The sequence below is a fragment of the Lissotriton helveticus genome, chromosome 3_1 (genome assembly GCF_964261635.1).
Source record: "Lissotriton helveticus chromosome 3_1, aLisHel1.1, whole genome shotgun sequence".
NCBI lineage: Eukaryota > Metazoa > Chordata > Amphibia > Caudata > Salamandridae > Lissotriton > Lissotriton helveticus.
In genome coordinates this window covers 617,043,580-617,069,066 of record NC_136061.1, presented here as the reverse complement: position 1 = coordinate 617,069,066, position 25,487 = coordinate 617,043,580, and the positions used below count along the sequence as shown (strand labels likewise).

Sequence of the window (25,487 nt, the reverse complement as noted above, 5' to 3'; positions counted from 1 at the left end):
CACGTCAGAACAGAAAAGGAAACGGACAAATCATGTTCCCAAGCAATCTCAACATTTGATTTGGAACGGGTCAAAACATTTGATAACAACAACGTATATACAAATGTAGCTTTAGGTAACTGGTTAGAGAATAAAGGGTATAGGGGAGTAGGGGGGTAATACATGGCACGGTAAGAGGGAGAGTAAATGTAGATAAATGGGATTGTATGGCATTAGTAATGATATTGTATTCATGCAAACAGGTGTCAGGTAGGTGATAAATATTTTGCAATTCAGGAAAATAAATAATAGAGTTATTAGACAGAAATTGATGAACAAATAAAATATCCTTTTCCTTCCAATATTTGTAGTAAAAGGATTTACCTTTATATTTAAGAAATTTATTATACCACACTACAGAGGAAATGAAGCATTGAAAAGGAGTAAAGTCCTTGCAGAATGTAGTATGGAGCAAATTCTGAGAGTATTTTAGAACTGGGTACTTAGTCACAAAGGAACAATTTGACATAAATACAATATGGTTAAAAGAAAAGTCCTTGAACAGGGAGCGCTAAAAAAGAACCCACCTGGGAATTGGGTTATCTGAAAAATCATACGCCAACGAGAAAGTTTGTTTAATTAAAAAGGCAGAGTGGTAATTTCTAAAATTAGGGAAACGAACACCACCCTCAGGCTACTCTTTAAACACAAATTAAACAGAATTCAATCCTTTGAGTGTTCATTGTACCCCAGATAGGTTTACCAACAACGATATAATATGGCAAAAAGAAAATCTTAAATATTTAGGTATTTTATTCTCTCACTCTATTAAACAGTCACTTTCTTTGAAATATGACCACATTCTCAATTACATTTAAAATAATTTTTATAATAGGTCTTCCTTACATTTATCTTGGTGGGGAAAATGTAATATGACAAAATGGTTATTGCACCACAATTCTTTTTAACTTTTTATCTATACTACCAACTCAATGACCTCTTCAGTTTTATACAAATATTGATAAACATATCTACATGTATTTGGATTACAAAACACCTAATTTATACTATAACAAATTGAAACGTGCAAAGATTACTCGTGGTTTTGGCTTGCTGGATTTTCTTAACTATCATAAAGCTTTTATTTTAAAACAAGGGTCTTTTTGGTTTGGTCATACGGACTTATCAAAGTCACCCACATGGCTTCTTTTTTAACAAGAATCAGTCTCACCCTTTCCTTTACCTGCGTTATTAACTATGTCTAATTCTAGCACCTTACTAAAATCGTCTGCAATTCTTAAATCCACAAATTGATTTTGCAAGATTTTTAATCTCTTTTTCAATCTCACATGTCAATACCTTGAAACTGTAGTTGTGGTATAACCCATTAATTAAGCTAACTTGTAGCACACAATTTTGGCTATCTTGAATTAAAGCAGGTCATTTTACTTAAAGCATATATAGCTGTCATACTAACATGTTTTTAACTTTTGCTGAATGGCAAAAACTGTTTATTTTACCTTATTCTAAGAGTTATAAAAATGAAATTTTTATGTAATTCCATTCTTTATTCCTTTCTTTATAACTAGCTGAGATTGTCACATCTGATTTAGAAATGTACATTGAAACATTCACTGCATCCCCATATACGGTTTCAAAGTTTTACAAAAAATTGAATAATTCCAATGAGAATAATAATCATTTTTTATACCTTTTGGAACAATAAAATTAGCGGTGTACAGTCATAATATCGAGTCTTTTATTTCGACTGGACAGAATATCGAGTAAAAAATATAGAATGGACATAATATCGACTAGACATAATATAGACAACAAAAATATCGACTAGAGAAAATTAATATCGAATAGAATGGACATAATATCGAATCAAAAATATAGAATGGACATAATATCGACTAGACATAATATAGACAACAAAAATATCGAATTTAAGGTAAGTTAATAATAATTTTTATTTTTTGTGTAATATAAGTCTGTAGCGGGTTGTGGGTTTATAGGGGAATAGGGTGGGAAGTACTTTAATTCTAATTAATTAAATATGTTAATTTATTTATTAATATCTATTTAGAATTAATTGTTAATTAATTATTAATTGGTAATTAATTAAAATATAATTGGCAATTAATTATAATTGATTAATTGATAAATATTTTAATTTTAGTAATTTATTTTCTGTAGCGGGTTGTGGGTTTATAGGGGAATAGGGTGGGAAGTAATTTAATTATAATTAATTAAATATGTTAATTTATGTATTGATATTTATTTAGAATTAATTGTTAATTAATTATTAATTGGTAATTAATTAAAATATAATTGGTAATTAATTATAATTGACTAATTGATATATATTTTAATTTTAGTAATTTATTTTCTGTAGCGGGTTGTGGGTTTATAGGGGAATAGGGTGGGAAGTAATTTAATTATAATTAATTAAATATGTTAATTTATTTATTGATATTTATTTAGAATTAATTGTTAATTAATTATTAATTGTTAATTAATTAAAATATAATTGGTAATTAATTATAATTGATTAATTGATAAATATTTTAATTTTAGTAATTTATTTTCTGTAGCGGGTTGTGTGTTTATAGGGGAATAGGGTGGGAAGTAATTTAATTATAATTTATTACATATGTTAATTTATTTATTGATATTTATTTAGAATTAATTGTTAATTAATTATTAATTGGTAATTAATTAAAATATAATTGGTAATTGAAAATAATTTATTAATTTTTAAATTGTAAATTAATTTATTGTTAATAGGTAATTAATTAGTATGAGAAGGCAATTTTTATAATTAAATAATTTTATTTTGTATTTATAAATAAATATTTAATATTTGTATACACTTTTTTAATATTTTAATTATTTGTAATTGGTATTACTATTTATGTTATTTATATATATTTGTGAAGTATTTACTTTCCCTACTATTGCACTCTCTGAAGTTGGAATAGTAATTTTAACCCCTACGCTATCCAACACTTTCCCTACTGTTGCACCCACTGGAGTGGGTATGCAACGTTTACAACGCTACTTTTACTATGCACTACCATTACAACAAAACTTTTAAATTGCAAAAACTTTTACAACGCATACATTTACAAAGCATGTTTTTACAACGCAGATACCGTTACAACGCATACTATTACAATGTAAGTATTAGTAAGTATATAATTATTTTTAAAAGGTTATATGTTTGGGATTTTGGGTAAAGGGGTATTTTTAGGGTTCAGGGTCAGTTTTCAGTTTTTGGGTAAAGGGGTATTTTTAGGGTTCAGGGTCAGTTTTCAGTTTTTGGGTAAAGGGGTATTTTTAGGGTTCTGGGTCAGTTTTCAGTTTTTGGGTAAAGGGGTATTTTTAGGGTTCAGGGTCAGTTTTCAGTTTTTGGGTAAAGGGGTATTTTTAGGGTTCAGGGTCAGTTTTCAGTTTTTGGGGTAAAGGGGTATTTTTAGGGTTCAGGGTCAGTTTTCAGTTTTTGGGGTAAAGGGGTATTTTTAGGGATCAGGGTCAGTTTTCAGTTTTTAGGTAAAGGGGTATTTTTAGGGTTCAGGGTCAGTTTTCAGTTTTTGGGTAAAGGGGTATTTTTAGGGTTCAGGGTCAGTTTTCAGTTTTTGGGTAAAGGGGTATTTTTAGGGTTCAGGGTCAGTTTTCAGTTTTTGGGTAAAGGGGTATTTTTAGGGTTCAGGGTCAGTTTTCAGTTTTTGGGGTAAAGGGGTATTTTAAGGGTTCAGGGTCAGTTTTCAGTTTTTGGGTAAAGGGGTATTTTTAGGGTTCAGGGTCAGTTTTCAGTTTTTGGGGTAAAGGGGTATTTTTAGGGTTCAGGGTCAGTTTTCAGTTTTTGGGGTAAAGGGGTATTTTTAGGGTTCAGGGTCAGTTTTCAGTTTTTGGGTAAAGGGGTATTTTTAGGGTTCAGGGTCAGTTTTCAGTTTTTGGGGTAAAGGGGTATTTTTAGGGTTCAGGGTCAGTTTTCGGGTAAAGGGGTATTTTTAGTGTTCAGGGTCAGTTTTCAGTTTATGGGTAAAGGGGTATTTTTAGGGTTCAGGGTCAGTTTTGGGTTTTTGGGGTACAGGGGTACTTTGTAAAAATAAAGTAAAATTACATTTAAATTAAATTTATTTAATAAATTATATTAAATTATATTATAATATTTTTTATTAATTTATATTCTAAAAATTATTATATACTTACCAATACTTACGTTGTAATGGTATGCGTTGTAAAGGTATATGCGTTGTAAAATCTTGCGTTGTAAATGTATGTGTTGTAAAAGTTTTTGCGTTGTAAAAGTTTTGTTGTAATGGTAGGCGTTGTAAAAGTATGCGTTGTAACGTCATACATCCCTGGAGTGGGAATAGTAATTTTAACCTCTACGCTATCCAGCGCTTTCCCTACTGTTGCACCCACTGGAGTGGGAGTAGTAAATTTGACCTCTACGCTATCCAACACTTTTGCTAATGTTGAACTCACTATAGTTGTAACAATAAATTTTAAACATTTTCTAAAATGTTATATATGTTTATTTAATAATATGTTTATATATATATATATATATATATATATATATATGTGTGTGTAATTTTTGGTGATATAATTTTTTTAATTATATAAATTATTTATTAAAATTACATTTTTTATTAATTATTTCTAAGTTTATATTAAATATATTTATTACTATATTAGTTTTAACTTAATTTTAAGACATTTAAAAAAATCGATATTTTGACAGTCTATATTTTTGTAAGTCGATATTTTGGAGTCGATATTTTGGTACTTACCTGTTTGAAGATAGGGAGTCGATATTTTGTCAATCGATATTTTTTACTCGATATTTGTGTATCTCGATATTTGTGTCGTCGATATTATGTCAGTGATCCAAAATTAGCGTATCTGTTTCCCTAGATATATGGAGCTCAATACGGATGATTAATATTTCTGGTTGGCTTCCTGTTGCTTTATATCAAACAAACTCATTGATTTTTTTAATTGTTTATAAACTCCTTTGAAATTATATACTTCAAAGCTTTTACATTTTCCAATTTGTGGGCATTGTAATCTGAGTCTCAACATACATATTTTGTATGAATGCCCTATTGTTTCAAATTTTTGGAAAGAAATCCGGGATATCGTTAATTAAAATCTTTGATCATCTCTCTTTTGATATGCTGATTTGTAAATCTATTTCATTATCCTACATCAGATTTGCAGAACAAATTGCATGTTTTCCTATCTGCTGCTCTAAAATCAATTGCCATAAACTAGAAAAATGCTTCCTTATGATAAGTCCATACATAGTTGTTGTGATTAATTTGTTCTAGACAAGGAGCTAATTGAACTCTTTGGTGTGTTGTTCATAATACTTCTACTTATCAACTATTTTAGAAACCGATTGATGATTATATAGCATTATATTTATAAGATGTACTATTATTATTATATAGGGTAAAGTATAAAACTTGTATATGTTTGTATTGTAATTTAGTGGCTCTACTTTTTATATTTGTATTTAATTTTTCTTGTTTTTTTTCTTTTTAATTATGGTATCTTTCATATTTATCTTTTTACAGGCATTCCTCATAATCTCTATTTTAATGGGTTTAAAACCTTTCATGTCCCTTTTCAGTGGGCTTTTTGTATAGTCTTTTCATTGTACCATAAAATTCAATAAACTATTTTTTTTAAAATTTTGAACACAAGAAAGAGGCTCCACAATTCAACCATCAGCTCCTTGTGTATATCTTATACCACTGCAAAGTCCGGAGTTGTGGCTATGCTTTTTCTGTTGTTGCAACTTCCTTTTCAAACTCTCTACCTCATACACCACAGGCAATGAGTTCCATCTATCCTTCTGCACCATTAAGATATGGTGTTTCTCTCTATTGATCAACCTCTCCCCACTCCTGCACTTCTTGTTTGCTTACATCGGGAGAGCACTAAAAGACCACCTCGTTATTGTATTTCACGCTCGAAAACTGTTGGAATAAACCACATACTGACAGCCCTATGATGGATGCTATAATGATGCTTCCCAAAGCCTGTCACAGGACTCTTGTCTTAGTTTATCTTACCACCATATTGTTACATCAGTAGCACCTTGTTCAGGCGTCATTGAACTATGTCTGTCGATTATTTGAGGGTTGAACAAGATATAAGTTTCACACATTGTCTCTCACAGGTTCACTTGAAATCTCCTCCATGGATGTGGTGTGTGAGGACAGCACCCTCTGGCAACAGTTTTATCAGAGTGCAGTGACTGCAGTACAGACAGCAATGCAGAACCACACGGTGGTGCAGAGGTAAGGGATTGCACATCATGCAGAGAAGATTGACATACCCTTGGTCAGATATAAAGCTAAGTTGATCTGGGCAGAGTCTCTCAAGTGTCACAAAGTGCCCAGCACCAGCCTTTTCGAGCCACAGATGGTTTCCCAACAGACCAACCCACTTAAGTGTTGCTATAAGGAGGAGAGGTTTTAGGAAACACAAATATTCAAACTGAAACCATTATTTTATGAAGATAGAAAATTACAAATGTACTTAGGGCAAAGCCCTGAAACTCTTTATAACTGTAAGGTCCTAAGTAGGTGTCAATTCGTATCCAAATAGCATGGATGGCATTCTACACGTAGCAATTGCACTTGATATTATAGACTGTTATGGTAAATGCAAGGTGGATATTGGTGGCATGAACATTTCTGTAACGGTTCAGATAATAAGCATAGTGAAAGAAGCAGGAGCATTCATATAGCAGAGGGCTTTTTAGAGATTAGTCACTTAATTTAATATTACTTTTGCATTTATAAGTTGATCTTAGAACTTCACAATGTGTTCGAGCTCCTTCTCCAACATTAAATTCAGCTGCAGTTTACAATGAAAAACTCCTGCTTGGATGGTTTGGTTGGAGACAAAAGGTGTCAGTTCCCCCAAAAGAAGATAGTACATTGTTCTTTAAAAAAAAAACTTTAGCAAAGTTCTTTCATAGCCAGATAACCAAATATGGAAGGTAAGCCTTAACCATAGAATTCAATTAAAAGGAACTCAAGAGTAACTGGCTACACCCAGACACAGCTGCACAGCCTGGTACTGTGTTTCAACTTGGTGGTGTCCATACGTTCCTCGCTGCCTCACTGTCTTTCACTGTACTGGTATGGGCTATTTCCTAGCATAGGTTGTGGGGTCATGTGAGACAATGAGTCACAATTGTTTATGGGAGATACTTCTTGAACGGGACCCTGGTTCATGACAATGTCAGACGTTGGGTTATTGGGGAGGCCTAACCCCTAAAACCTAATAAAAACACACTGACTCGATTAAAGCACAGTTCAACCTGAGCCTCTGCTTTACCCCTGGAAGCTATGACAACAGGCAATTGTCAGAGCATTGTGTGCTACGTTCAAGCTGTACCAATGACATTACATTTAAGAACACAATTCCCAAACAAGTTAGGAAAACTCGTGATAAATGTATTAAACAAAAGTCACAAAAATGTTTCAAACGGATTAGATGAACTTGAGTTTTTTTTAAATGCTTTAAAACAGCACTATAAATGTTTCTGTGAGTCTAGGTGAATTACTTTAAAAATGGCCACCTGAGGCCACTCTTACATCAAACAGCCAGCAAACCTTTCTGCCTCATAGAGGCCGGTAAGTCCGGCGACAGAGTCAATAATCTTTCACACGTGTATAATCCAGTGCCTTCAATATTCCTGATACTCTTCTGTCTGTCTCCAGGCACATCTCCAAGTATGACGTGGAACTCTCTGCCACTTCTTCTTGCTAGAAGATGCCAGAAACGCCACTTCTGGTCTCTCCTATTATAGCTCCACAACATCAGAGAAGGCCTCTAGGCACGAGCTCTTTCTCTTGCTAAAGTTCTCACAGGATTAAGTGCAGTCAGCTCACAACTAGCCAGTTGGATCTTCTTCACAGAATGGAGCCCTAATATGCTTTTTTTGTCCCTGAAGCAGTGAACAGGATGCAAACAAGATCCTTTCTCCTGAAGAACAGGCGCTCTGCAGCCTTCTTTCCCCAGCAATCAGGCAGAGTTCTACTTTCTTCCTTCAGGTGTTCTTCCAGGCCCGGGAATGTTCGTAGGTGGTGGTGGTGAGATGCTAATCCTATCCTGTGCTCTGGCCAGTAATTAGAGAGTCCCCCACGTCCAGTCCTGGCAACATTCTCATGGAAAAACAAATGTCTTTATAATCGCACTCAACTTGCGGTAAACATTACAAAAGAGTACCTCTTTCAAGATGGCCCTAACAATCTTCTCATGCAACTTTCAGGTCCAGCACTATAGAGATGAGGGATCACCCATCTCTCCCTGAACCAATATTTCCCTATGCTGTGGACAGAGGTGAATGTGTGAAAGGAATCTGAAGCTAAATTATTTCCTTCCACTTGAAAAAGGAGGCCTTTATGGCAGTTATTTGTGTTGCTATCTGCTACTGTACCCATCCTATTGGCTCATCCCTGCTAACAGATCAGTTTTTACCTCTCTTCTGCCTTCCTGCTCTCAGGAGACGCTGCATTGTCCATTACAAGGCAATTAGTTTGTGCCTTATTTTAGTGCTAATTACAGTCAGCTCATAAAAGGCAGACAGACAAACTTGTTTTAATTCTAGTTTGCTCTTAGGCAGCACAAGGGCAAAATGCAGCTTGAACAACACAGTGACAAATGTTGGCATATTTTCGCTGTGGATACATATTTTCTTTAATTAAACAGTGGGAGTTGTCAGCTTTCAATTATGGCTCAGCATCACGTCTATTGAAAAGGCATGTTTTGCTTTGCTATACCTTTTTAACACATGCATGTATTTGCACCATATTTGCCAATCTCTTGGCATAGTCAGCTAAGGTCCAGCATGCTAATTTTCATGCGTTTCTGTGCAAGGGACAAAAAGTTTAGTGGGATGAAAAAAGATCCCAAGAGAGTACTGAAGGTACCCAGAGGTGTGGAAAACTCTACAGTGGTGCACAATTCACAAATTAAAAAGGGATTGCGATCCCACTAGCTGCTAATTTAGGTACTGGGTTCAACCTTTATTTTGGGATGATTCCTAAATTGATTATGGCTTTTGCACAGTCCACAGTGAAGAGGAGACACCAGAATGAGAGCCCGGCCCTTAGGGCTTAGGCTGCTGGCAGGGACTGGATGTGCTGTGCCAGGATAGGCGCAGAGCCTGGGCGCAGGCCAAGCCCTGCAGCCAACCTTCGCTGTGAATGGCGAAAGACTGTGGAAAACAGGGTTGAGAAATTGGGTACGTCATTAAACACATATGAAATTCCCTGAAAAACTATGTTTAAAAAACATAAACTCTGTTGCGGCCCGTGGAGGGAGTTCCATGAGGCGGAAAGGCGGGGCTGGGGAGGGGCAGGGTGGGGGGTAGTAAACACCGGAATATGGATGATTGCAGGTAAGTAAATAATTAAGTGAATAAAACGAATTTCGTTGCGCGCCTGCATTGCAAAATGCGATGCTGAGTGCTACGAAATTCGTTGTATTCATTTAATTATTTACTTACCTGCAATCATCCATATTCTGGTGTTTACTAGTCCCCACACTGCCCCTCCCCTACCCCGCCTTTCCGCCCCACGGAACTCCCTCCACGGGTCGCAACTGCGTAAACTTATGATTTTGTCTCAAACATGAATACCCATGAAATCTGTCACTTAAGGTTACCAACACTTACAACACATGCTATAACATATCTTGCCTGCCATGCTGAAAATACCAATTTTCCAGAAGCACATAAACAAACTAAATAACTATCAAGGGAATAAGATGGCAGGCTGTGTGAGTTACGACGTCTGTCGTGTGCGCTGGTAACCGTACTTGGCAAAGTGAATTCGTTTTGCACAACTGAGCCAGAACCATAAATCAGGGCCTAATTAAGGGCAGATTTACGTTAACTGGCGCATCCCCAGGGATGCGCCAGTTAATGTGCGCCACAGTGCGCCACAGCTCCGCCACCCATGGTGCGCCGCATTTACAATGCGGCGCACCATGGTGCAAGGCAGGGAAGATGCGTGACGCATCTTTCGGCGTACGGGCGGCGCTTTGCTGGAGTCATGTCGCAAGTGCGACATGACTCCTGCAATGCACAGGGGCCACCCCTACATTGCATGGTGCATCACCCTTATGCCTGCTTCAAGCAGGCGTAAGGAAATGACGTAGAAAGTGACTCAGTGAAATCTTGTAGATTTCACTGAGTCACTTTCCAGGGGCGTTCCTGAGACGGAACGCCCACCCCTGCACCGTAACGCCTACATGAAACCTGACGCAGGTTTCATGTGGCGCAGGGCCTTACACCGTGACGCATCTCCATAGATGCGTCACGTTGTAAATGCCTCGTACGGATGCGCCACGTTTACGCCGCCTTGCGTGACGCAACAGCGGCGTAAACGTGGTGCAAGGGCCTCATAAATCTGCCCCATAGAGTTTGGCAGACAAGGTATTCCATTAGAAGTGCTATCCTCTATGCCAAACCCTCAGCCCGGTCACCTCATTTAGAGAGAAGTGGACCTTAAGTTTTCCACTGATGGAGCCCCTATTGACTTTGTCAATGGAAAACGTCCTCGGACGGATTACACTGCTGTCCTATATAGGGAGTAAGGTGTAATGTATTTTTTTCTGTACAACACTGCCAAAAAAACACCTGGAGGTGAAGGATAGAAAAAATAAATAATAACCCCCACACCTTGGTAGGATGTTCCAGGGTGCATGGATCATTAGTCTTTTTGCTTTTCATAAACAAACTCCCACTATGCAAGAGTTTTTCTGGAGAACCAAAACTTTGAAGAAATTTGGTGCACGGCCATCAAAACTGAGAGCAGCTGTTGACCAAACTTTATGTTTGCTAATGTACAGAGAGGACCCATGGGCTGGTGGTTATCACTCAATTTAATGGACGGTAGTAATGTCCTCAGCTACCCTGACAGGCGGACTACTTACTGTGCATCAAACATAAATCAATCCCTCAGTATATAATTAGGGTTCTAATGAATAGTTAAGCACTTTTCCTTGTTATGTTTTGCTGCAGTGGTTTAAACTGCAGCCTAATTAGGACACAATAGTGTTGTCTGAAGCCATATACTTTACTCATAGAGATATGGAGTGTAAACATGAAGCACAGCCTACATATCTCATTTATCTTTAATGCCACTACTGCATTTCTTGCACCAATTTACTGTGTTTTTTCAGTAAACAAACCAACTAAGGGGAACCCATTTCACAGTACATCTTTAGGGACAGAGCACACAAACCGTGACACTGAATAGTAGTGTCACAGTGCACAGTCATAATATTATTATTATTTTTATAATTGCATTTATTTCTAAAGAGCACAATTGCCTGAAAGACATCCTGGCCGTCTGCCCTTAAACACAGATATACTGGTAACAAAACGTTCAAGGCTTCGGAGATGTATAATCGTAACAAAAAGTAGCATTGCTTGTTGTAACTATATACTCAGATTAAGAGTATGAGGTAAGAACTACAATAAATCTCACGGTTCTGAATAATGAGCACCTCCGCCATCTACAGGAGACATTGATTAATGTTGTTATGACCATATCTTCATTTGTAAATCTTGTTTGATAACTTGTATATAATTCACCCTTACACTTGTACATAAAACGATCACAGCACCACAGTCACTGAGCACTCCACCTCACCATAATCTATGTCACTATATTTGTACATTATTTCTTTGACAGCCTTATAAATGCATACTTTGATTGCCTTACTTAGTAAGAAGTAAAATTGCTATTCTAAGAAGTGCATTCTTGTTTGTTTGTTCTGTGTTCCAATAGTATCACAAAGGAATGATACAATTTTAATGATACATGTCTATGTAAAAAAATAACTTGTTTCCCAACAGAACCACTGTAGCTTTTCTATTGATTACAGTACTAGCAACCTTTCTTAAGCATATATTGTGTGGAATGGTGTCTTTTTAAATCTGGGACATAGCTCATTATGAAATAAATTTGTGCAACCCATGAATCGTCCTAGAATACATATGTGGAACATGACTGACATGAGATTACATATATTTCTGAAGGCATTTCTAACTCAGTTGGGCCATGGCATGTGGGAATTGCTAGCTATTTTGTAAGAGTTGCGTGCACTTTCTAGTGGGAACCATAGTACATCACTTTTGGGTATGTGTCTTAGAAATGAAGTTCTGCAGTTAGATGGTGGTACTGATACATGGGAATGGCTAGCTATCTTCATAAGGAACTTTTGCAGAAAAGAGGAATCATTACCTATGAAGATGAAATCTCTTCAAATTACCTATTCTACTGATTTTATTTCCTTTCTTTTACAGAATCCTGAATCAAGGTTGGACCTTTTTTCAACAAAATGGTCTTGGGGAAATATTCCGCCTGGCATTGAATTCTCAGCCCACTGACCAATCCTCATTGAATCAGGAGTTGCCACCCATTGTGAAGAACCTCCTAATGCGTCTTCTAAATGTCACACAGGAGATGATTTCCAAGTCATTTCAAAGCTCCTCCCTCAATAACAGCAGCAGATTCATGGAACTTGTGCAGAAACTTTTAGAAACAATCCAACAGAATACTAAGCAAGTAGATGGGAATAACTGGGCAGAACTCATAAAAAACCTTTCAATGACTGTCCAAAACACACAGTTTTGGAAGATTTTTTCACTTGGTTCCACCCAACCTTTAAGTGAAACCAGTCAAGCTTTGCATAATCTACAGACATTGATCGAAGGTTGGATGTCCTTGAGCTCACAGGCTGGTAATGGCTCTTCCAATTACACTGAAGTCCTTATCCAGGTCTTCTCCAGTCTTGAACAGCCTGAGTTTATACAGCTATTGCAGAGTGTGCAGAACTTCTTCATGGCCAATGAAACCAGCAAACAAAGTTTGGAAGTTCTGTTAGATTCAATGAAGCTCTTCACCCAAATTCTGAGCATGAAAGGTGCAGATGATGTCAGTGTACTTGGAGAAGCCTACCAGAAACAGTTGCTTAACTTCTTATTGTCTGGCAGCAGTCTGCAAGGAGCTCTTCCCCTTTTGAATCCATACTTCAAAATAAGCAGTCAACTCCCTTTACTTAATTCCAAAGACTTTAGCACTATGACTCTAGACATTTTGTCATTTCTGACCCCAACTAACTTGCAGACTGCTGGCATCTCAGAAGGCAATATCTCCTCAGCTTTACTTTCACTCTTTTCTGACTTCATACCAAGGGAGTACCAAGACATTTTTCAAGAAGTAGTAAATGCTACACTGCAAGTCCTTGAATCAGTTGAGGTTTGCAAAAATGGGCCTTCAAACTGTATCCAGTCCCAGCTGCTGGATAAAATGGGCACACTCACCAACCTTCTGCCAATGTTTTTATCTCCCAACATTACAGAATTTCTCCAACTGGCTAATAAAGTTCTTAATGTTACTAGCTGCTACAACGAGACACAATTAGACCCTTTACTGTGCACTTTGGACCTCACACCCTCCCTTGTGGAGCTTCTGCAGACATTCCAGCTCCCACAGCCAGTACTGGACCGAATTTCAATTGTGAGCTCAATTGTTCAATACTGGAGGAGTGCAATTGGGGGTAATGTAACTGTGGATCAGCAACTCAGCTATCTCCATGACCTGACAACAATTATCTTCCAAAATGAACCCACGGTTCTCACAATATGCTCCTCTATTTCCGATATCGTGCTTGCTCTAAATGCAACCAACTTGGGTAACACGTCCAGTGGATTTAGTCAAACCATGAATGTGCTCTTAGGCATGATGCAGTTCAGTGAATCTGCAGCCCTTAGATATAATATCAGCAGTGATTTCTTTTCTACAGCCAATAACACCCTTGAGAACGCTAAAACACAGCTGCAGATTGCAGCGTGGCATCTCACCCACCTAACAAACCAAACTGAACTGCAGAACCTTTCAAATGTCATTTACCACATATACAAAATCACACTGCTACTTGTAGATAACTCTATAGCCAACAGTTGGAACTACACAGAATTCCTTCCAAATACACTAGGTGGGTTAGGTAGGCTAGCAGATCTTATTTTGGGATTTATTTTTCAAGATCACGTCCAGCCGCTTCAGCTGTTCATCAATACTCTGCAGGGTGGACTTGAAAAGCTGTTTCGTAGTGACAAAGATCTTTTGTTACCATGGCTTGCCCTTAACACTGAAGAGATGCAACGAGTCCTGAAGTTGGCATTACTGCTTCAACAGGAATATGGTGTAAACCAATCAGAAACCAATGTTGTGCTCACATCTATCGACAATACAATTCACGTTCTGAAGTACCTGAGGCAGCACTTGGCAGCTTTGGGCCCTGACAGCAGTGCCCTGTATCCTGGTTTTGATAATGAGACTGCTCGTGTAGTGTATGCATTGTTTGCAGAAGGAACAAGCATCCTACATGAAACAGAAAAAACAGCTGCAAGTAAGGAAATATTTCAGAGACTCTATCATTTCTCACACCTGCTGGAGAAGGACTGGAATGGAACTGTTTTGCAGAATGCATCATCACTTGAAACACAACTGTTGAACATCTTGTTTGCAGCAATCAGCCCCTTTTTAGGTGAGAATACAACAGGCGAAGCAAGTCCAAGGACTTGCTCTGTCAAAAATGCTCTTCACATAATAACTCAAGTCATCTTTCAAAACAAGACACTCAATGAGTCCATGGCAGAAACAGATTGCCAAATGCCTTTCACGGTGATGACATTTGAAAATGGCACCTTGTTAAACCAAACCCTCGGGGACACTCTGCGACTCATCATGCAGGTAATTGGACTGACAGATGAATTTGGCCCTAACTTTGAGAGTGGACAAACAAATGTTGTTGGGGAGTTCATGGCCTGCATTGTCAAATCTCTGAGACTCTCCATTGGTGTCCTTCTGGAAATGAGCAATCTATCTGGAATCAAGGGGCCCTGGATTCAAGCCATGTATGAAACCCTCACTTCCATTTCTGAAGCTGTACCAGAAAGCCACATCTCATGCATAACGCCTAATTCCCAAATTCTAAACCTTGTGGACAACATATGCTTAAACCATTCCAATCCTTTCCATGTTATGATCTCCTTTATTTACAACCAGGCAAACATATTGTTGCATGGCTCATTGAGGAATCAAACCAGTTGGTCCAAGATGTCCAATATGATTACAAAGATCTTGTATCCCATGAATGGTCATCCAGACTGGAATAATATAATGTATGAACTGTTTCTTCAGTGGTCAAACTCGTCTGAGTTGCCTGAGTTTCGAACAGTCTGGAACACTGTAAACATCATGTTGCGAACAGATTGGAATTTGACAGAAATAAATTCTCTGGTGAACAATTTAGGAGCCTTAAAAAGTGCTGTCGAACTTGCAGGGAACAAAGTGGGGCCAGAAGTTGAGCAAGTTTATAACTCCTTTGTAAGCATTCTCTATGAAATGCAATCTTTAGGCTTTCAAGATTTGACAAACATACAAAATTTGACAATGGGATCTTCTGTCATCTCACAATGCAAAATGTTTTCTGAATTAATCAACGGTATCATTTTCAATCAAACCCAGGCTGCATCGCATAATGGACTGCTATCCAATGTAAGTTTATTGGCCTGCAACTATTTAAGCACAAGCAATTCATTTTCCATGCTGGAGGGAGGATTACAAATATTGGGAAGCATTCTGTCATCCTCATCTCTGGCTCCAGGAAACATCTTCAAGTACCTGAATGACACAGAACAGCTCTTTTCAGTCCTCCAAGAAGCCATGTTGAATGGCCAAAGTTTCACCGATGGCTATGCAACGCAGACTCTGTCTGAGCTATTTGACCTGCTGATTGAGATCACTGATGAAATAAAGACTACAGGTCAAACTGGAGAAAACCCAGCTCTAAAAGACCTCTTCTCCCTCTTGAGTCACATCATACAAAACGACACAGAATCAAATGCAAGTGGCATTATAGTTGTAGAAAAGGCCACCTTCCAGGCTGCCAGTATTTTAAGAGAGCTTTTAAAAAACATTAACGCCCCCTCTGTTATAGGGGACATTTCCTCTGCATCAGACATACTGCAAATGTTCTTCAATAGCATCCACAACTCACCTGATGAAAATAGTGTGGATGGCCGGTAAGTCAAACTATCTTCTGCATTGCTCACATTGAGATCTATTTTCTAAGATTGTTTTGTATAAAAATATGTTTTGGAATCTGAAATGTGTGTTTGACAACTTTGGATAACAAAGATTAGATTCTCTCTAGCCCTGCTGGAAATTCAAAGACTCTGGCTGGATCTTTATGTAAAACTTGCTATAGGCCTGTCTTTTTCTCATATTTCACTTGAAGCCACCTTAACATAAAGGTAATAATACCCAAAAAATGATTTCTAAGGCTTAAAGAAAGTGCAAAAATATATAGAAATTCAACCAATTGTTTTAGTAGTTTAAAAGCTTGATGTGACTGGCGTACTGTCAGAAAACTGAGCTTTTGACATCGACCTACACAAAATGTCAATTCCACGTTATTGACTGCCACCTACCACTATACCATAAAGGTAAATAAATATAGGTAATTATTGATTTACTATCCTTAACTCTACATCAAAGAACCTTCAAAATATGCACATACACATATATGTATTCATATAACGTATGGTTGCTTTTGTTGTACAAACTGCAGGGGCATTAACCCTTATTTCACATGCAACCATGAAACGTGGTAAAAATGAAAAGGTTCCCTGTGAAAATGAGTTTCAGCATCATAATGACAGCCCCGAAACTACTTTGCATAGTCATTATCATAGCAAATAAGATTATGCAGAATGAAGGACCAAACTATGCTTCAAGGTTATCTAAATCATGTAGCAAAATTGCAAATCATGCAGCACAATTCTATGACATTATTATTTCTCATCTGTTTGAACTAAAAACACAATTTTGTGAAATCCAAAAGCTTCGAAATTATGAGACAATTGTGGTAATCCATAAATATGCAGTAATTGCTGAAGGCACATAATTGCAAAAAACTACTGGCACTCACACATGTCCACTGTTTTATCACCAACTTAAAAGGAAACAAAACCTAAACATTCTAATTCCAATCAGTGTCCATTGAGCTGCATGTTGAAGAAAACAGAGTTTTCAAACTAATTCCCCAAAAATAACCATGTAATATAACTTGTGTAATATAGTCCTATATTGCCATCTCGGGGTTCTTGGTAGCATTTACAAACCACTCAGCCTTCGGCCTCATAGTTTATGTGTTAGCAGAACCTTTTTATGGCAATTTTGGACCATGTTGCATGGTTAGCAAGTGTTCATTCTCTCACTCTCTCTTTTTCGCTCTCTCCATATATCTATATCAATCTATATCTACATCTCTATATATAGATATAATCTCTGAGAAAACAAATGTTGAAGTGGATTTAGACTTAGGCATTCTAACAATAAAAACAACTATTGTTATAAGACCCCCAAAACACTGAAATTCAATAGTTATAGTTAACTGACCTAAGCATAACTTGCATCTCCACAGATTTCATATGTTATCATTGATGTAATATGTGAGGTCATAAGCAGTGAATTATAGCAGTGCATGGGGTTAGCCACAGATCCTGGCCAGTGGCCAGGTCCCGCATCCAAGCCCTGCATGGTATCAAGCCCACCCTGAGCAGCCATCCGCCCACATACCCCCACCCAACATTCCTCCCTTTTTTACAGTGGCGTGCAGAAAATAATGTATACTTTTTTTCATACTGACCCCTCATGTGGGTACCCAAACAGGGCTGGCTGGAGGGGGGTTAGGGTGTTCCTATGATTTGCCTTCAATGTTTTTTATATTTAATATTCAGGACTCAGGAACCTGGTCCTGTAAAAGGGTCTCAGCATTTCTCCTCATGTTGTGACCAGCCTATCACATTGCTTTGTAACACGGAAGTCACGTCGGACCAGCCAAGCAGAATGCCTCATTTTCCCAGATCAACTGCAGCACTAGAGATTGCTATTTGTTTTTAAACAAAACGTCTCAAAACGGATTGAAAAGGCTTACTCCAAATCACAAAAGGACGCTTTCTGAGTAAAGGTCTAGCTTTTTGATGAATTGGGTCTAATTCTGTTCAGCTCATTTTTTCTGTTTTAAAATTGCATAGGGATTAAAGTGTGTTAGGAATTTTACCAGCCCCCACCTGATGGATCACCCTGAAACTTGCACAACCCTCTTCCTATGGAAACTCTGACGTATGTGTAACTACAAAGTGGGTACTGTGCCATCTGTGTATATATATTCAATACATATATATAAGTGTGTGTGTTTGTGTGTGTGTGTGCGCGCGTGTGAGTGTCTGTGTTAGAAATGGGATCTTTGGTTGGCTAAGGCTTGCGTCAAAGCCAGGCAGAGACCACCACTCTAGTCAGGGCAAGGGAGTTACACGCCAAAGATAACCCCCTTGGTAGCTTGGCACGAGCAGTCAGGCGGAGGTAATGTGTAAAGCATTTGCGCACGCATACTGCAACAACATCCCAGGCACACCATAAAAGGAACTCCACACAAGGTTATATCAAAAATAGCCTTTGTATTCTCATAACACATTAGTAAACACATAATATACATGGCGCCACCTGGCACTGGGTCATATCTACAAGGAATTATCTACACCTGACAGGGCCCACTGGACCACTGTCAGAACCATCACAAAGCGAACTTAGTAAAAGTAGAACAGATCATAAACGTACAACCAGTAACCACTGGTAATCACTGTACTTAGCATCAGCCTGTAACATAAACTACATTATGCACAGTATCACATCAGGCGCAAAATACATTCTGCGCCAGCCTCACCAGCATAAACACATGATGCAATCCTCTCATAAGTCAAAACACATTAGACCCTAACCTCCTAAGCATAACTCACATTAGGAAATAAATCCCACAGTGAAACATAATCTCACTAGCATCAACCATAATATTCAAAACAACCTCATAATCAGAAAAAACACATGTAGAGGTATAAAACAGGGTGCGTCAATCATACTACATACATTACATTTCCTAGCACCACAATCACATTAGGGCCTGGTGCCCTATAATTCTAACTATCCCGCTGGCCAACTGGCCATCTCAAAAAGGGGCTCAAATGCCCTATGTCTCAAGAGTCGGCGAGCTGCCAAAGCAGCGAAAGTCAAGGGTGCGCAATCTGCGCAGGCCTAAATGTTGCACCTGGCACTAAGTGCTGCGCTGCTTTGAAGAAAAGGGGGTAAAGGAGTGCATTTCACTTCCAACTTAAAATACATGTCCCCCAAAGAAAGAAAGGCCTAAAAGGCACAGCTGCCCACTACTTGCTGGGCAGCTGGGAATGTTAAAATGAGGCTTGGCACTCATTGTGCTCTTTAAGTCAATATGCCCACATTGGAGCCCCACTGGGCTCTAAAACAATCATGGCCACTACTTAAGTGAAAGTACGGGTCCCACTGGCCCTCAGGACCCCCCACTGGGGCCTTTAAACGAATATGGCCCACGTTGCAGTTGCCCTCTGTCACGCGGGGCAACTGTGGAGAAATATTGCAGACACGGGGAGATCATGGGCCCTTCTCAAGCAAGTATGCCCCAAAAATAACTTTCCCTCAAGCGTTGGAGCCACACAGGCTCTGGAAATAAACATGCCTCTCTCACCGGGTTCAGCAGGAGGACTCCTCTGGCCAGTCTCCGCCTGGTGGCACTCTGCGCTGCTCGGCTACATGGGGGCTGCATGCGGGGCTCACTCTTCACCACGAGAGCCCCATCTGGCTTTGGTGGCCTCTCCTCTTCACCCGGGCCCCCTCCTGGGACCTGGGGCTTTAACGGGGAGCCTCCACGGCTCTGGACTGGTGAACCCACCTCCCTCCCTTCAAGACGAGGAGGGGGCGGAAATGGAACCCGCAAGACTCCCTTTTCCCCTCGCTTCACCCGGTCCCCCTCCTGGGACCCGGGACTTGTTCAGCGGCACTTGAGGAGGCGGCGTAGGCTCCCGTCCTCCTCATCACGCAGCCAAGCTTCCGGCCGCACTGCTCTCCTGATTCCGGCCGGCCAGCCCCGCCTATGACAGGGCGCGCCGCAGCAGCAATTTCTGCTCGGGAATGAGGGGTAGGCTCCCTCAGATTAAATAAAGCTAGAAGTGGGGTGGGCACCCACATTGTAAATAAAGAAATAAGCGGGTGGGCACCCGCAACAGGCCACAATGGGGGGGAATCCCTATGGTGGGGATTCCCTCCAAGAAGATCGCAGCCAGAGGAGGAGCTTCGCGCGCATCCGAGATGGCCGCGTGAGCACAGGGCTCCCGAGGACCCTCGCTGCCTCCCGCATTTATCCTGAACAATATCCTGATTTGATGGAAGATCATTGAAGACACAACCCGGCTGATGTACTAGCAGGTTTTTGGGTCGAACCCGGACGCAGGGTCCCCGAGTTTTGCCGTCTTGAAATTTGCGGCCTTCTCCATGGAACATCCTGGACCTTGAGTTGTAGCAGTGCCCATGTCGTAATTTAATAACAACGGCTTGAGGGGATCAGATCACAGCCTCACTTCACTTTCGGTTTCGTTTCTCCGGCGCGCTGCCCCATATCTGCGGTGTGTCTGTTGATCGGACGAGCTCAGACGCCAGCTCATTGGGCTTCGAGCTGGCGACTGTTTGGCTGTGGACTCCGTTGGCTCAACTTCGCCTCCTGTATTCTTGTGTGTGACTTTTAAGGAGCCATTTGGACCAGATCCCAAGCCTCCCTCCGGGGCACCCGACTCGCCATGACGGGCAAGCCTGAGGGTGAGAAACGGAAAGTCAAGACCACTATCCGTGGAGGTTCAACCCAGACGAATGTCATGGATCGCTATACACTCTCTAAAGGATCCCCTGGTGGCACACCTAAGACTCGGGAGGAGGCTGTCGACGATCCTACTGTATTGGCGGACTTAACGCTACAGGACATGATGGGCGCCATTGCTGGTATTCAGTCTTCTATTGGCCAACAGTATGAAACCTTGGCTCTGAAGTTGGACACGGTGGCTATTGATGTTAACCTCATTCGAACTGACCTGGCCAAGACGAATGAAAAGGTGAAGTCATTGGACCTAAAGACATCCAGCCTTACCATGGATGTGTCCGACTTGCAAACAGAAGTGCGCAACCTTCGATCTGCTAATGAGTTTTTTGCTCGTCGCTTGGAGGATTTTGAAGGCCGTGCACGACGCAATAACGTGCGTATTATTGGTGTCCCGGAAGATTCTAGTTCCCTTGCCACTGATCTTCGAGTGGAGGACCTCATTCTTAATCATCTTGCACCCAAGGGCCTGAGCAAATTCTTTGCCATCGAACGTGCGCACAGAGTGCCAGGGGGACAGGCGAAGCCCGGTTTCCCCCCCCCCGTCCGATTATTGCATGGATCTTCAACTTTAGAGATCGCGATGCCATTTTGCAGGCGGCACGGACAAGCGGCCCTACGCAGTTCGAGAACGCTGCTGTGAACTTTTATCCGGACTTTTCTCAATCGGTCCAGAAACTACGTATGGGATTTCAAGGTGTGAAACGGCGACTAAGAGACATGGAACTAAAATATGCTATGTTATTCCCGGCCCGACTGCGTGTTGAATATGACAATCGAACATTCTTCTTTGTCAGGCCTGAGGAAGCGAGTGATTGGTTGGACACTTTGCCGGCTCGCCGTGCTGGCCAGGAACATGCTGGTGGTGCTGAAGGAGGACTGATGGACCACGAATGACTATGGTGCCTGTGTCCGGAACACTACTCAACGGGACCAGCTGAGGCTCACTGACTTTTTTGATCATTCCATTCGTATCTTGGGAGGTCGCGGGGATGGCGAGACCCTTTCCTCCTCTGGGGTTTTCTTTGTGTAGATTAGTTCTTTGTTTGTAATTGTTAGGGCGACAGGCACACTGCAAATTGGGGTGGCTTTTGAGTTGGTGCAGGGGTGCAGGGTGGGGGGGGGAGTTGTGTTGGGAACCTTGGGGGGAGGGAGGGATATGTTCTGGGATTGTTCGTTTTTTCTTTTTCAAGGCAAGGTATTTTCATTATTGTTGACACTGGTGTGTTGCTCATTTTGCGATGGGAGTTCATTGTGGATCTGGATGGGGGTAGAGGGTTGAGGGTATTATGCTGGAATGTGAATGGGTTGGGGGATCGCATAAAGAGAGGGGTGGTTATGCAGCTGTTGCGGCGCCTTTCGCCTGATGTCGTTCTGCTACAAGAGATACACTTGGTAGGAAACAATTGTCACGCTCTTAATAGACGGGGTTATCGTCTTGCTGCCCATTCTGGATTCACATCTAGTTCTAGAGGAGTGGGTATTCTGCTTAGGGTTTCCCTCCCCCTCGAGGTTGATGATGTGATCCTTGATGCCAGGGGTCGATATGTTGCACTTGTCGGGAGGTGGGAGGGAAAGCCAGTCTCGTTGGTGTCGGTTTATGTCCCTCCGGGCTTACAATCCACGACCTTTGCGGACTTGGGGCGGATGGTTCTGGGCCTCCCAGAGGGTGTTTTGATACTGGGTGGTGATTTCAACTCCGTCATATCTGGCAGGATGGACCGCTATCCCCCCCGAGATCTTCCTGCTACGCAATCCGGGTTGGGTGACTTCTTGGAAACATTGGGACTCGTAGATTGTTGGAGACTAATGCATCCAGGGCAAACACAGTTTACTTTCCATTCGGGAGCTCATGGTAGTCTCTCTAGGTTGGATTATATCCTGATACCTGCGGCACTGTCCCCCTCGGTTGGAGAGATTAGACACTTGGCCCGGGGTATATCGGACCATTCCCCTATTTGGTTTCATTTTACTCTTAGAATCGGGGCCGAAGGCAGGGTGGCTCCGATTAACCCCTGGTATCTCCTCAACCCTAAGACTCGCGCTGAATTGATTAAATCATTTGATCTGTATTTTACTGAGAATGCTGGTTCTGTATCCTCGCCTGTCTCGTTGTGGGAAGCTTTTAAGACTGTGATCAGGGGACAGGCATTGTCTTTGGTGGGGTGTGCCAAGAAATGCAAGAATGAGGCAATTGTTCAGCTCGAGACTGAAATCACAGACCTGGAGACTGCATTGGAGCGGGAGGTGTCTCGAGAAGCATTACATGTCCTCCGCCTTAAACAATTAGAATATAAAACTTTGGTTACTGATGCGGCAAAGACGATGAGTAGGGAACAGCAGGGACAGCTCTATGATGTGGGTGATAAAGCAGGAAAATTGATTGCCTGGCTGGATAGAAGGGAGAGAGCGAATCAAGTGGTTCCGGTGATTGAGACATGCGGTGGTGTGAGCGTAACTGATCCTGTTGAAATTGTTGAATGCTTTGCTGATTATTTTCGAGAGATCTATACCTCGGTGTCCGACAGGCCCGAGGAGGATTCGCAGTTGTTTCTTCGGGATATAGCACTTCCATGTTTGTCGGAATCGGATCGTGACTGTTTGGATGCCACGCCCTCGGTGGACGAGGTGGCTCTCGCGCTACGCTCCCTTCGTTCAGGCAAGGCTCTGGGCCCCAATGGCCTTCCTGTGGAACTGTATAAGTTACGCCCTGATACTTTAGCCGATTCAGAAAAGGGGGGTGGTGATGAACAGAGTGTCTGAATTAAGCAGACCACTCTTACCCAGTCCAAAGATCAGGGCTTGATCCATCACCGTTATTTAGCTCACTGCCCCATCCCAGCTCAGAACCTGGCTATATGCAAATTAGTCTGTCCCTGGCCCAGTGCATCATGGGAACAGGGCAGACCAAACTACCAAGCCAATTCTTCACCAGAAAGGAGACAAGCTACCGGGGACCGGTTTCTGGCATTTCAGCCTCGTCGGCCCGGCTTGCTTGAATCCTGATGGAGCAGTGAGCAAGGGACTCATGTCTGAGTATACCCTGCCACACCTATAGTGGCCAAAAACGATTCAGAAAAGGGGGTGGTGATGAACAGAGTGTCTGAATTAAGCAGACCACTCTTACCCAGTCCAAAGATCAGGGCTTGATCCATCACCGTTATTTAGCTCACTGCCCCATCCCAGCTCAGAACCTGGCTATATGCAAATTAGTTTGTCCCTGGCCCAGTGCATCATGGGAACAGGGCAGACCAAACTACCAAGCCAATTCTTCACCAGAAAGGAGACAAGCTACCGGGGACCGGTTTCTGGCATTTCAGCCTCGTCGGCCCGGCTTGCTTGAATCCTGATGGAGCAGTGAGCAAGGGACTCATGTCTGAGTATACCCTGCCACACCTATAGTGGCCAAAAACGATTCAGAAAAGGTTGTGGTGATGAACAGAGTGTCTGAATTAAGCAGACCACTCTTACCCAGTCCAAAGATCAGGGCTTGATCCATCACCGTTATTTAGCTCACTGCCTCATCCCAGCTCAGCATATAGCCAGGTTCTGAACTGGGATGGTGCAGTGAGCTAAAAAACGGTGTTGGATCTAGCCCTGATCTCTTGACTGGGTGAGAGTATTCTGCTTAATTCAGAAACTCTGTCCATCACCACCCCTTGTTGTTAAATATTTTGTCCACCCTAAGCGTGGAAGGGTATACTCAGATGTGAGTCCCTTGCTCATTGCACCATCAGGATTCAAGCAAGCCGGGCCGACGACGGCTGAAATGCCAGAAACCGGTCCCCGGAAGCTTGTTTCCTTCCCAGTGTAAGAATTGGCTTGGTAGTTTGGTTTGCCCTGTTCCCATCATGCACTGGGACAGGAACAGACTAATTTGCATATAGCCAGGTTCTGAACTGGGATGGTGCAGTGAGCTAAAAAACGGTGTTGGATCTAGCCCTGATCTCTTGACTGGGTGAGAGTATTCTGCTTAATTCAGAAACTCTGTCCATCACCACCCCTTGTTGTTAAATATTTTGTCCACCCTAAGCGTGGAAGGGTATACTCAGATGTGAGTCCCTTGCTCATTGCACCATCAGGATTCAAGCAAGCCGGGCCGACGACGGCTGAAATGCCAGAAACCGGTCCTCGGAAGCTTGTTTCCTTCCCAGTGTAAGAATTGGCTTGGTAGTTTGGTTTGCCCTGTTCCCATCATGCACTGGGACAGGAACAGACTAATTTGCATATAGCCAGGTTCTGAACTGGGATGGTGCAGTGAGCTAAAAAACGTTGTTGGATCTAGCCCTGATCTCTTGACTGGGTGAGAGTATTCTGCTTAATTCAGAAACTCTGTCCATCACCACCCCTTGTTGTTAAATATTTTGTCCACCCTAAGCGTGAAAGGGTATACTCAGATGTGAATCCCTTGCTCATTGCACCATCAGGATTCAAGCAAGCCGGGCCGACGACGGCTGAAATGCCAGAAACCGGTCCCCGGAAGCTTGTTTCCTTCCCAGTGTAAGAATTGGCTTGGTAGTTTGGTTTGCCCTGTTCCCATCATGCACTGGGACAGGAACAGACTAATTTGCATATAGCCAGGTTCTGAACTGGGATGGTGCAGTGAGCTAAAAAACGGTGTTGGATCTAGCCCTGATCTCTTGACCGGGTGA

General features: G+C 41.2%; 1 protein-coding gene across 1 annotated transcript in view; it reads left to right on the top strand.

The window, feature by feature from the left end:
• The window catches only part of ABCA12 (ATP binding cassette subfamily A member 12), a 644,885-nt gene that overhangs the window by 263,051 nt on the left and 356,347 nt on the right, over window positions 1-25,487 (top strand). The window contains exons 11-12 of the mRNA XM_078680598.1: window positions 6,182-6,302; window positions 12,335-16,120. Coding sequence (XP_078536724.1) covers window positions 6,182-6,302; window positions 12,335-16,120 — 3,907 coding nt within the window. The remainder of the gene's footprint in view (window positions 1-6,181; window positions 6,303-12,334; window positions 16,121-25,487) is intronic.